At 33.7% G+C, this 14217-nt stretch overlaps 1 protein-coding gene across 7 annotated transcripts in view; it reads right to left on the bottom strand.

Annotated features, from left to right (window-relative positions):
- Nucleotides 1–14217, bottom strand: part of BLTP1 (bridge-like lipid transfer protein family member 1) — a 203403-nt gene that overhangs the window by 24813 nt on the left and 164373 nt on the right. For 4 of the 7 annotated variants that reach the window (XM_055316940.1, XM_055316943.1, XM_055316942.1 and 1 more), the window contains 11 exons: nucleotides 13316–13516; nucleotides 12992–13122; nucleotides 11595–11718; nucleotides 9658–9767; nucleotides 8884–8974; nucleotides 8283–8345; nucleotides 5930–6183; nucleotides 5151–5366; nucleotides 3426–3606; nucleotides 2823–2919; nucleotides 859–1020 (listed from right to left, as the gene is read on the bottom strand). In XM_055316940.1, coding sequence (XP_055172915.1) covers nucleotides 859–1020; nucleotides 2823–2919; nucleotides 3426–3606; nucleotides 5151–5366; nucleotides 5930–6183; nucleotides 8283–8345; nucleotides 8884–8974; nucleotides 9658–9767; nucleotides 11595–11718; nucleotides 12992–13122; nucleotides 13316–13516 — 1630 coding nt within the window. The remainder of the gene's footprint in view (nucleotides 1–858; nucleotides 1021–2822; nucleotides 2920–3425; nucleotides 3607–5150; nucleotides 5367–5929; nucleotides 6184–8282; nucleotides 8346–8883; nucleotides 8975–9657; nucleotides 9768–11594; nucleotides 11719–12991; nucleotides 13123–13315; nucleotides 13517–14217) is intronic. The other 3 variants (XM_055316944.1, XM_055316946.1, XM_055316947.1) reach the window with 3 other exon arrangements.

Genomic DNA, 14217 nt, shown 5'->3' with positions numbered 1-14217 from the left:
TTCTCTCATGCTAGTGCTGATATCAGGGGTATGAACACACAGAAACATACTTCTATAGCCAATCATTCTATACATCTTTCCCTATTCAAACCTCTTGCTCCAAATTCTGACTTCCCTGCTATTATAACAAACACTGTACAAAGAAAATTAAGCCTTTACCCTCAAGAAGTTTCCAGTCAAGAGGGAAGCTAATATAGGAATTAAGGATGTTAATTTTGTCATTAACTAGCTGTGGCCATGGGAAAATCATTTAATCTCACCAGGACTTAATTTCTTTTTTTGTAAATAAGGACTAGATGATTTCTCAAGTTCTTTTTCAGTTCTATAATTCTTTTTTTAAAAAGATTTTATTTATTTATTCATGAGAGATACAGAGAGAGAGGCAGAGACACAGGCAGAGAGAGAGAGAGGCAGAGAGAGAGAAGCAGGCTCCATGCAGGGAGCCCAATGCGGGACTCGATCCCAGGTCTCCAGGATCACACCCTGGGCCGAAGGCAGGCGCCAAACCATTGAGCCACCAGGTGTCCCAGTTTTATAATTCTTGATCACTGAATATATTATATAATAATATATAATAGCATTACAAATCCTTCTAAGAAATAGAATTTTGAAAGTATTATGTAATAGAATGGTGCCTGGGCGGCTCAGTCGGTTGAGTATCCGACTTGATTTCAGCTCAGGTCATGATCTCAGCATCCTGAAATCAAGGCCCACGCTGGGCTCTGTTTGGGGCATGGAGCCTGCTTAAGATTCTCTTTCTCCTCCTCCCTAAGCACCCCCACAAAGCACTCTGTGCTTGTTCTTTCTATAGAAAAAAAAATTATGATGGGGAAGTAAATATCTAAGGAGGATACTTACTTGTATAATTCCTTTCAATTGGTGTAATTGGGATAGTTTCCAGAGCTTTTTCCAGGAAGTCTAATAGGCAGGGACTAATAACCATTTCTTCTGGCAATGATTGAAGTGCCACCCAAGCATATAATTTGGCTGTTTTTACTCCTCCACTTCCTTTTCCTTTGGCTAGAACATTTACAAATGTGAGGTGAATTTAATAGTTCCCATACAACATATAATAATTTTGTGAGAAATTTTGTGAGAAAACTACATATGACAGTTTAATCAGGTGAAGCACCTTATACCTAAACCATACAAGAATGCAATAAAAATAGCAGATTGATAGAAATATGATATATTAATATAAGAATATAAAGATAATTTATGATGCATATAATACAATAGTTATTCCTACTTGCTCTAGGTCACAAATGTTGCTTCAGTTTTTCAAGTTTATAATTTGTTTAGTATCTCATTTAGCATTATTTTGTCTACTTAAGACATAGAGAAGTACAACAATATCTTGTGGTAAGTGAGGAAAAATTTTTTCAGGCTTTCCTATGTTCCTGCTCTTCTTAGCTTGTAGATCTTTATAGTGCTTCCCTACATGGACTGCCATCCCTTTTTCCTTCTATGTAACAAATATTTCTGCATGAGTAGAATGGATATAATAGTTAACCAAGACTTAGCTAACTTTGGCTTAAGTTTCTACCCTCAACATATACTAGTTTTGTAAACCTAGTAAAGCAGTTCAACTTCTATGAATCTACACTTCCCTCCTTTATAAAATGGGGATAATAATATCTGTCCTGCACTTACTGGGCATAGATGTGACTTGTAAATTGGAAAGTGATATAAAAATATGCATTGTTTATTAGCTATTTTAAAGATTTATACATCAAATTCCATCTCTCAAATGAAATATTTTGAACTAATTCTTGCCCAGTCTGATATTCCTCCCTGCCCCCCTTTTTTAATTCTACTATATATATAAGGTCTTATTCATGTGGTGTGGTAGTCAGATTCCAAAATAGCTTCTAGTGGTCCTTGCCTCCTGATATCCATGCCCTTGTGTAGTTCTCTCCTTCACTGAATAAGGCTGACCTGTATGCTCAGTATGATATTGTGGAAGTGATGGTTTATGACTTCTGAGGCTAAGCCACAAAAGATACTGCAACTTTAAGCCATGTTGTCTCTTTTGGATCACCCCTTTTAAGGAAAGTTAGCTCCTTTGTTATGAGAACACTCAAGCAGCCCAGTAGAGGAGGAACTAAAGCACCAGTTTGTCCACCATATGAATGGGATGTGCTAGAAGTAGATTTTCCAGACCCCGTTGAGCACTCTGATGACTGCAGCCTTAGCCAACATCTTGACTGCAATGTTATGAAAAACTGTGAAGTTAGATTCACCAGCCAAACTGCTCCTGGATTTCTGATCCACACAAACTGTGTTTGAGGTTATAAGCCACCAGATTTGGGGTCATTTATTATGCAATAATAGATGATTAACAAATGTGGTTAAGACCAATGTACTTTGTCTTAAATGTATAAGTCTGATGTTTTCATCTAGCTCCCAAATATGAACTAGATAACATTTTTTCTACATAAATAGATCTAAAAAGGTAAATAAATAAACTATTTAGTATATTAAGTTTCTTTTAACATTGATATTCTAAGGTAGTATCAGTTTGAAAAATAGCCAAAAGTCGTTGGGCCACTCTTCCATATGTGAACTTTATGGAGTCATTATTGACAAGTTTATGTTATTTTTTTTCTTTAACATGTGAATTTGCAAGAAATTCTCAATAGAGCAAGTAGGAAGTAGGTGATGACTAAAAAGTTGCCAAAAAAAAATTAAAAATAAAGTATATTTTCCTGAAATACCTGAGGGAATAGGTGGGGGTTGGGGAGGAAGTAAGGTGTTAGTCTTGCTCTGGACAGTGCAAGGTAAAGGAGGAGAAGGAGGAGATGGTGCACTATCTTTCATACCATACAGCTTGGACTCTTTAGAGAGGGTTCTTGGCAAGGAAGATCCTCTGGAGGCATTGGGTGATTCGGTCTTTAGTGTCTTGGAATTGTAATGCAACTGTATTAAGACAAATAAACTTTCAAAATTAAAATAATGAAGGTGAGAAAAACCAACAAATGTACAAAATGTGGAAGAAAGAACATCCAGGAGTCAGAAGACCCAGTTCCAGTTTTTACAAGTCAACGCTGTGATACTAGTGAGATTCTTAGTTGTTTTTCATTTAAAATTGAAAAAGTCATCCCAGATAAGTTATTTCTAGCTTAATGTTATAGGATTCTATAATTCTAAAATCTAAAAAATAGGTGTTTAAAGTTGGACTAGGAAAGGTTTATCAAATGTTAGGAATATCAATGCATAAAAAAGTTAACTACTGCTAAATTTTAATGGAAAAGCTCTGTAAAAGGGGCAATCTGAAATTGGATCTTATGTTTAGAATATAGCTACATCACAGAAAAATGTTGGGAAGTCTCACTTTAATATAATCAGTAAAGGAAGAATCTGTACAATAGAAAATAAACAGTGCTTAGAATAATTTAATCCTAGACTTTTAGGTTTTTTTTTACCTTTACATCAACTCCAGGAATGTAAAATACTGTTGTTTCTAAATCACTAGGCTTTGTCTGCAGAGATGATGGCACTTTCTTGCCAGTCATTAAATGGGTGGTAGAAGCATAATTAGTTTGAAACTTCTTCTTTTTTGAAGGAGAATCTTGATCTAAACTCCTGGAACTTCTATCATAACTCCTATAAATAGAAAAATGATTTTTATCTTTTTTAAAAAAGGACATTTATCTCCTTTTGTTTAGAATCCAACTTTTATTTATACAGTAAGTAGGATATAATCCTTCATTAATAAAGTTGAAGAAGTAAAGCTCATCAGTGTCTGTAGCTAAACTGGTTAACAGCATGCATAGATGATGTTCGTGTTGTATGCTCCATAACCACATAGGGCAGTTGTCACCTTTAGTCTTTCCTGAAGTCCTAGCTGTTTCATATGAACATATTATGTTGAGCCAAAAGAAATTGCCCTTTACATAAGCAAAACCAGCTGAATATCAGCAATTTATTGTACTGAATTAACATGCTTTTTATCATTACTTCTACACATTTGTAGGAATTTAACTGTTTAAGTGCCTTTTTATCTTCCCATTTTATAACACCTTCCTTAGACAAATAGACCATTAAAAAAATTAAATATATATATATATAATCTTTATACCCAACATGGAGCTCAAACTCATGACCCTGAGGATCAAGTTACATGCTCTATGGACCAAGCCAGCCAGGTGTCCCTAAAATCTTTCATTATGAAAAATTTCAAACATGCAAAAAGTAAACAGAATGGTATACTGTGAACTCCTGTGGCTCCATCTCCCCAGCTTCCACAATTGTCAGCATTCTGCCCTTTTTTAAAAACAGCATATCCACCCACTCCCTACCTACCCCCTCAATTATTATTTTCTTTAGCTCTTTTTAACATTAGGAAAGAAAAGCAAAAATTCAAAGAAAAAAATAATCTAATCTTAAGCCTGTTTGTACCACCACTTTTTCAATGATGGAGACAAATGGTAAAGCTGCAGCTATATCCTATATCTGAGTATACTGAGACCTCTTCGTCCCAGTTTCCCAATCTCTATTTCTTTTTGAATTCATCAAAACTCTAAATAATCAGGGTGGCCTCTCCACTGTCCCCAGCTCCTGTGAGGCCTGGGCACCACCGGCGCGGCTCTGATTCTGATGACTCCTCGCCCCGCTCCTGACTCCTCGCCTGCTCCGAGAGGCAGCACAGCCTCAAGGGGCCCCCATGTCTAGCGGGGGACCTGTCCCGGGAGGACACAGCTGCCTGGGAAGGCCCCGAGACACTTCTATTTTTCTTCAACTCACTTTGTACTTAAATAAACTTATTTTAAGGGGGAAAAAAAAAAAACCTCAAGATCTCTTTGTGTACTGCACTGTTCTTTAAAATAGAAATGTCCATAATACAAGAACAGAGACTGAGAAATCCATGCTTGTTTAAAGGATAATTCCAAAGATACAACTCTTTTAATTAAATTGCTAGAATCTAAAGCAGACATGCATTTCTAGTTGCCAGAAAATTTTATATACTTATTTAAAGAAATAATATGTTATACAAAATAACCACTCAAATTTACAACTATGATTAAATCCACTCTTTAAATCTGCATTTTGGGTCATGGATGAAAAAGTTGTTTGTAATTCAGTGATATATATCAATAGTAGTTCTAACAAATGAAGTTACATGTACCCTTTTCTGACCAATTTCTTACCTTCTCAAGCTTATATCATCATGTTCTTGTAGAAGGGTAGTTGGGTGGAGAACACATTTTCCACTATCAATTTCAACCCGTATATCAAGTTCAAAGTCAATATTTCTTTCTGTGGCTGTGCCACTAAGACTTCGGTTGACTGGAGCTGTGGGCCAGCGTTCTGTAAATAGCTGATGAACAGCAGCAAAGCCTGTTGCTTTTTTACGAGATGTATGTCTAGGGAAAGAACAACCAATCATTACATTGTATTAAATTGCAAGAATTTTCAACAAACTATTTCCTAATGTTATGTGACCAAGAGTCTATAAACAAATATACTGTTTTATAAATCCACACTTATTACTCAACTAGCTCATATTATTTGAAGTTTTTCTGAGTTTGATGGAGTCACATTTTATTCAACAATCATGCACTCAGTAACTATTATGTCCCAGGCAATGTGCTAGGTGCTGAGGACAGAGGCTCAATCACTGCTAGTAAGGGGTCCGAATATCAGTGTATGAACTATGTTCTACATTTTTGAGGAGATTTCATTTTTGCAAATTGTAAAATGCTATTTTCCTGATTTTATTAAAAGACTGAAGAATAGGGAAAGAAAAAAATAATGCCATATAGAGCTAAACTACATTAGTAAACTATGGCTATGTCTCAGTCTTCCTGTGGCTAGGCACATTAAGATTTTTTTTCTATAAAAGTTAACAGTTACACATAAAACTTTAAAGCTCAGTTCTAGACTTTGAAATACCACCCACAGGTCTCAAAACAAAAAGGCCACTTACGAGGGTTTCCTGTAAATATAAAACCTTTCCCTCTCATGGTCTTCGTCCTTTTCATCCTTCTCAGAATCTTCACTAGAAGAAGACAAACTGTCATCCCGTCGGCCCTCTTCAGGTTGGAAAGGAATGCCTGATGAATAGCCTCCTGGAGTTTTGGCAGAACTGAACACGGAATATGATCCTTCACTGTTTGAGGAGTAATGGGATGGACCTTCAATGGTTACTGACAAAAGGTCGAGTTCTGTCTCCTCTGGAAACTGATTGATTATAAAAAGAGAAGACGTGAATCAGGTTCATGTTATACATCTCTTCTTAATTAAAAAAAGGAAAAGAAAAAATATATGTTTAAGCATTTAAAATTCTCTCAGAATTGAATTTCTTCACTCTAAACTGAAAGAAAGCCAGATTTACGAACATTTGAAATGGCACACCAAGGAAGGAAGCAGATCATTCCACAGAAAGTCACACTACTGACATACTAAAATTAGTGTGAAATTGAGTGAAATTTTCCTGTATATAAGCCTATATCAACCTGTTAATTAGCACATATTGTATAATTCTTTAAGCAAAGTTAAACATGCTGTGGAGACAAAGCAAATAATGCGATCAACTGTAAATCAGAGGGGCAAGAGAGCAATTAGTGATGATAGAGCATGCAGTGTCTGTACAGAAAGTACTTCATGTTTCTGGATTTTTTTTTTTATAGATAGCTTCTAAAAATGAGTCGCTAATTGGTTGAAGAGTGATGCCCCAATCATTATGTAGTTAAAGATAATCAAACTTAAGAATACTATTTTTAGTGCTCGCTTCGGCAGCACATATACTAAAAAAAAGAATACTATTTTTAAGGTGAATGGTTTATTATACACACTATGTTGCTGAGAATCATACCAGGAGGCCATTGTATTTAAGTAGATTAAAAAAAAACACCAAAACAATAAAGTTTTCTATGATCTAATTTATATTTCCAATTTTGAGAGTTGCTTAAATATCCTTTGAAAATGTGATAAGCCTTTGTAAAGTATAATGTGCAAGGTAATGCAATTTATTGATGCTATTAGATACAAGAAAATTAGATACATGAAGACAGAATACTGTAATAAAAATTTCAAACATGCAGAATCCAGCTTTTCCTCACTTTTTATGATATGTTATTTGATAAATAAGTAAAACAGATTTTATCAGAATACCTTCAATTTTTAAAACTGAAGTAAGAATTTGTGTGAATATCTGTTTTATATTTATCCATGCCCTAATGATCTATTTTATAACTTTTTATTTTTATATGCTATTTTTTTTACAAATAGCATATACTATTTAAAAAAAATAGGACTTGAACCAATTCAAATACTGATGCCTTTAAGAATTACTTAATCATTTCAAAATATACTCATAAATCAAATCATTAGTTTTACATCTGAAACTGATATGTTATATGTCTCCATAAAAAAAGTTGGATGGGGAAAAGTCAATTAGGAGAGGCCCTTGATTCAGTTCTGTAAATGATTTATTTCCATTTATTTGCATTTTTAGAAAAAAAGGGCATGTTTATCAAGCTCCCTATAATCTCATCGTCTTAAAACAAAATTTAGTTTTACTAAATTCAGTGTAACTACAGGATATGTACTAAGACTATAGTGTAAGAGGGCAGAGAAACAAGATGTGGAATAAGTACCAGTTTTTAATGAAACTTGACAGAAAATTCCTAGACAAAGATTTATATGCCTAGTATACAGATATATTTTTAAAATTCAACTTTCTTTGCATGACTTATATTTAGGGAAAATATATGGTTCATAAAAATATTTATTCAACTTATAAGTGCCTGGGTAGCACATTTTCCACACTGTTTAGAACAGAATAATTTTTAAATGGATTGTTTACATACATGGTTTTTTATATGTATACAGTGACTCCAAAGAAATAACATTCAATGGTTAATTTGTTGTCCTGAGAGAAGTTTGATTCTAGTTTCAATTAGTTAAAAAAATTTTTTAAAGAAAAGATTTATTTTGTGGTTGAATGTAGAGGAAAGAGATTTGCTTAGGGATTAGCAAATAAATAATAGACAGCAGGTTTTGATTTATGATTTGGCTAATTTGGTAAGCTGATTTAGTCTATAATTTTGGAGATTCAATAATTAGTATTATACAAAGAAGTACAGAACTAAAATCTATTCATGCAAGAGCTTATAAAACATATATGATGAAAAAGAATTCAAACAATCTTAAAGCTTTATGTAAAATATTTTTGAGGTCTGAGTTTAGTATAAAATGAGAGAAAGATGTTTTGAAAGCAGATTTTTAGGGCGGTTAATCAGTTTTAAAGCAAAATTTATGTTTTTCTTAATAAGTACCTGAAAATACCCTTCCCCAGGACAGCTGGATTGTGGCGTACTTCCCCATATTGTTTTTTTCAACTTAATTAAAATAATAAGAAAATATATAAAAACTTATGAAAAACAAAAAAACAATGGTTTAAAAGCAAACATTCAAAAAACAAAATAAACGTGTTAACATAAATTTTAACATATATAAAATTAAATATAACTTTTAAGCTGACCTTTTGACTTCCGGTTTCTGCTATAACTTCTATATGAACTAAATACATAAGATAAATACATAAGTACAAACATTCTACAACTATGCCTGTCTATAAGACCTAATTTAATGTGGATTCATACATGAAAGGAAAATTATTCGACAAAGACTTTCTACCTAAGAGCAAGCAGAATGGAATCTTTATTCTAGGTGAAACACTAACATGAGCACCATGACTCTCAAATGATAACACACAGGGATGCCCTGTTTGGTAATTTATAGATACTTCACCTATCACAATCCTCACTTTCATTGTAGGTAGGAATTCATATTTTGAAACTTCATAACTACTATAATTTCGTAATTACTAAAATTATTTGGCACCGGTGTATCTTTAACAAATAATAACTCTCTTACTGTATCTTGAATATTGAAAGTTACTCTGGGTCCAGGAGATGCTGCATCCACACGGATTTCAGGGAGCTCCTCAGTTTCTCCTATTCGAGAACTGGAAGTAAAATATAAAGTTATAAAACAATTTAAGTATTTTTTAAAAAGCCCCTAGAATTTATAAAAAAGCCTAACAAATAACAATAATATTCTAAATATTTACCTTATCTAAGGATTAAATTTTTGGTATCCCATTTCTTAATCTTTAACATCCCATAGGAAAAAAAAATAAAACACTGAATGTTTTGATTAACATAAGATTTTCTGAAACTAAACCATATAAAAAAATTTATACTTCTTACTTTAAGTCCTCATTTATTAGTAAGATAGTATTTTCTTTAATATGTAGAATTTCCATTTTTTACATGCTAAATATGTACGTAGTCATACCTTTTCTAAAATGACAAACTTATACCAGCAGCTACTAATCTGCACATACTCATTTCTTTGAATAGTCTGTAAGTTTATACATAAACTTGTCTAAATAGCAAAGCACTATTTTACTAAAAATGATTGCGGTATAAATACAATGCAGGAATTCCTTAAATAAACTGTTTAGTTTGATATTATCCATTATTACCGGTATTTGATTACTAAGGTTCATTTTTGCTCCCTTAATTATGTAATTTCCCCAAATAGAACACAATAAATAAGTAGTGGATTTTTGTAAAGGAGTTAGCAATTTTTTTTTTAGGAGTTAGCAATTTTATTACTTGTTTCAGTGGTTGAAATATATATTACCTTGTCCTTTCCATTCGTTTAAGAGGAGGTCTTCCAGAAGCAGAAATGCTTTTTGAACGACTGTAACTTGGTTTGTAACCCAAACCCCACTTATCCTTCAGAGAAGCAGCCTAATAAAATAGGAGAGGGAGAGAGACTTTAGACAGTTGCTTATTGTAATATCTGACTACAGATAAAATATTCTATTCAACAAAACAGTATGTTTCCCCCAGGTCAGTAACATGTTACTTTAAATTTGACTTTAAATGTCACTTAGCAGTATAGGTGGATCAAAGCAGAGCAGGACTTAGCTACTCTTTAGTCCTAATGTCAATTAGAAGAGCTGTATAATGGAAATATGATTCACCATCTAGCCTGAGAGAGAAAAGAAAAAGACTGGGTACAGAAATAAGGTAGAAAGAAAGGAAACAATTAAAAAGGAAAGAAAGGCAAAATAAAATGAGAATTAAAAGGAAAGATTCTGGGAGAAAGCTGGGTAGTGGGAGGAGGTGAAAGGGAAATCAGAGGAGAGCAGGAAGGAGAGAGGGAGAGGCTCGAGGGAGGGGGGGCATGATCATCTTAAGTAGCACTAATGGGCACCCCTGCCATGGCACTCTATATTATAGGAGAGGAAAGGAAAGGGCAAGGTCAACACTCTACTTGTCTCCAAATCCCTCTTTTCCAAATATGTAGTTAGGGGCTAGATACTGAAAAGATTCTAAAACAATGGAGGTGTAGAGTGCAAGAGGACTGAGGGGGAAGAGAAGGGGAAAAGACAGATGAAATACATGCTAAGAACACAGATAAAACTTAGAGAATTTCCCTAATTCTCTACCTAGTTTTATTGTTAACAATTACCAAGCATAAACTACCTTATAAATAGTACGTAAGCAATATTTTAATTCTATTGTATGATTGTTAGATACATAGTAGCAAAAATTTTAAAAACAGACTTATGCAATACAGATCATCATTATCCATTTATTATCACCAGAAGCCAGTGACAAATAATTCAAATTAGATTTTATCTTCAATTTAAATAATTTAGAATAGTATTCAAACTAGGGTGTCTGGGAGTTTGTGGTGATCAAGAAAGTTGAAAGTTCAAGCCAATGAACCCTGGATTCCTGCAACCTTTCCCTACTTCCTCTGGTCCCAGCAGCTCTGATTTAATGTTTTTAATGTATCAAGGTGCCATCAAAAAATTGAGGGTTCTGTTGATTTAAAAAAAAAAAAAGGTTAAGAATCTATCTTTTTTAAAAAAAAAAAAAGTCTTTCCACTAACAAGACCACTTTGCCCTAAAGCAATCTACTTCTACTTGAATATGTTTTAGAACTATTTTCTAATATATGTACATGTATTTACATATTTGTTTCACTTGTTCAGCAATTGGACTAAATCCCAAAAAATGTGGTAGGAAATGGGGTCAATGATAAGTAACTTTTTATTTAAGAGACTACAATTCTAGATGGGACAACTAAACGTGCAAAGAAAAGAGAATGAAGTGCTGAGAGTACATAGTGGCTGAGAGGTAAGGTCAGCTGTGGAAAATGGGACAGGAGCAAAATGGACATGTCAAAAGACTCATATTTGAGTTAGAGACTAAAAAGAAAACACAATTTCATGAAAGGAAGACAAAACCCAGTGGCTAAGGACAGACTGTAGAGTCCCACTGCTATATAACCTTGGTCAAATTACTTGACTTCTCTCTGTCTCAGTTTCCTCATTTTTATAAAGGGGAACATAATACAAGCTACCTCATTTGGCTACTGTAAAGATTTAATGGGTTGTTAAATGTAAAGGGCTTTAAACAGTGTAGATGTGAGATATACAAATCAAGTGCTATTATCACTAGCAATGGAGAAAGAAAGAGAACTTAAGTACTGTCACAAAGTTTCATAAAGTAAAAAATAAAAGAATGGTTTATTCTAACAAAATTCTTCTTAAATTTACTCACTCGCATACTGGACCTCCGTAATTTCTTACGAACATCTCTTCTAATATCATTCACAGCAACAGATTCTAACTGCTGATAACGTTGAATTTCCTGGTTTATGGTTCCTTCACTTGCACCCAATTTTCTGGATGCAAAACAAATATGGTAATTAGTGTAAAGAGGTAACAAAGCAAGATTGATTTTTATTTGCTCCTTTTTAATTCTTTCACTCATCAGAATATCAAAGATTATATTACATTATATATGGATAGGCCAAAATCCTCCATAGAGTTAACAATCATACCTCGTAATTATAAAAAAGCTTTCTAAAGTTTTAGAAAATGGCTCTTTTTTACTTCTGCATTAAGAGGCTCTGACAATCTCATAAAGGATACAGACCAACTGCAGAAGAATATATGTAAAATTCTACATAAATTTAAGCCTCAGGTAAAATTTTAGGGGAGGAAGTATATTTTGCTTCAAGCCATTGTTAATGCCGAGAGCAAAACTCAAACTGTGATGTAAATCAACAGGAAAATGTGAATCACTGTATTGTAATTAATTTACAGACTAGTTTTTAGGTAATACCTTTCATTATACAAAATGCATATATCTGTCTAAAGTTCTTGAATGCAAAAATCACAGACGTAAGTGGTGTATGAAGATTAAAAAGATGTGGAAAACTATCACCTTTTAGGAAAGCAAAAATTTTTCAAAGTTTGACAAGAAGGATATTTAGTCTTCTAGGGCAAGTATTATTTAGTCAGTACTATGCAGCAGGCAACAGATAAAGAAAAAAATTACCACCACTTACTGCCCCCTCTCTACTTACCCTATATCCACCTCAGTTCTAGAGAATTGCTACCACAAGCCGGCAAAAAAAAAAAAAAAAGGTGTGAACTTTGAATTTAGACACACCCAAGTTCAAATTCCACTTCTTTAAGGGCTCTGAGCCAGTTTGGATAATGCCATATAACCTCACAGAAATCTGAGGATTATATTGAAATAACATGCCAGATTCACAATAGGTACTTAATAAATGCTAAATTTGTATCCTTTCTTAAAGATTAACATTCCAGAAATACCAATGTCAACAAAAGACTAATACATATATCAACATATACATGTGAAGATATGTGTAAGTGTATATACACATGTAGAGGCATGTATATGTAATACAAAGTCGGTCATAAGCTACCTAGAAATGGAGAGCTGTGATGAGTGCTGGACTAGGAATTCATGCGTAACTTTATCACTAATGAATGTATGATCTCAGGCAAGTTATCAAACTCTTCTGGACCTTGGTGATCTCATTTATAAATTAAGTTGTACTGCCCCAAATCCAGTTTTCTCCACATTTAAAATTCGATGATTCTATTATTAAAATATTATATCACATTAAAAATCATTACACATACTTAAGATCATCTATTACTTTGGCTTGTTCATTCAGTTCTCTGATATCCACTATACGCTTCATAATTTTTCTTCCTCTAAGTTCTCCTGGCTGGCTACAAGATGCTCCTTGTCTTCGATAATCTACAGCTTCCTGAAAAATCAAAAGCACGTCTGTCAATACCACCCTCAGGTCAACCAGAAAATCTATACTATCACAAAATAACACCTTAAATCAAAGGAAGCATGCAAGAATCAAAGCCATCTATATCAAGTAGTATGATTGGAATTCTCCAGTGATTCAAATCCCTTCATTTTCACAAGGAATCTATGTAGTTGCTACCTACGTTTCCCCATGAGTGAGCTCTGCATGCTTTCAAATGGGACTGGCTAGACTGAGGGGAGCCCCACATCTCTGAGTCACACAGATACTCTGCAGGAACAGAATAGCGCTGATTTGGGGGCGTCAGGCCTAGCAGGTGATTTACAAGTCGCTGCCCAAAGGTGAGCTTGTGGCCATCTCCACCTACTGAACTTCCATCTGAACTCTAAATGATAAACAGTAACATTAATTTTTAAAAAATTTCTTTCCAAGAACAAGACTATTTGACAAAACAATAAAGATAATTTAAAAAGTTTTTAAACCCATACCAGAACAAAAACAGAGACGAGCTTGGTTTTCAACCACCAAATCATTTATACTATAAAATATACAGTATAGATGGAAATACGTCTTTTTAAATGTATACTTTATTTTGTATGCATGCACTTTCCTTTTGAGATTCATTTTTTAGCATCTTTATTGATATAATCCACATGCCATAAAATTCACCCATTTAAAATATATATAATTCAGTGGTTTTGAGTATATTCACAAAGTTGTACAACTATCACCACAACCTGTTTAGAATATTTTTGCCACCCTCCCCCCAAATGAAACCTCATAACTAACAGCAGTCTCTTCTCATTCCCCATCCCTGACTCTGAGGTAGCTCTTGGCAATTACTAATGTACTTTCTGCCTCTACAGGTTTGCTTTCACTTTGCTTTTAACATTAGTAAACTACCTTTAGGTTAAGGCTACTAAGTTTATTGACAGTTATGAAAACTATTAATTAAAAGACAGTATCATGAAATTAAAAAACATTACAAAGCGAAGACACAGGGAACCACCACTCTCTTCCTCCCTGTACAATGATCAACTACAATAGAATAAATAACATTAAATCAATCTTTTCCCTGTCTCAGGG

The sequence above is a fragment of the Nyctereutes procyonoides genome, unplaced genomic scaffold, assembly GCF_905146905.1.
Source record: "Nyctereutes procyonoides isolate TBG_1078 unplaced genomic scaffold, NYPRO_anot_genome, whole genome shotgun sequence".
Lineage (NCBI taxonomy): Eukaryota > Metazoa > Chordata > Mammalia > Carnivora > Canidae > Nyctereutes > Nyctereutes procyonoides.
The sequence above is the reverse complement of the archived record's forward strand: the minus strand, read 5'-3'. Positions and strand labels throughout refer to the sequence as shown.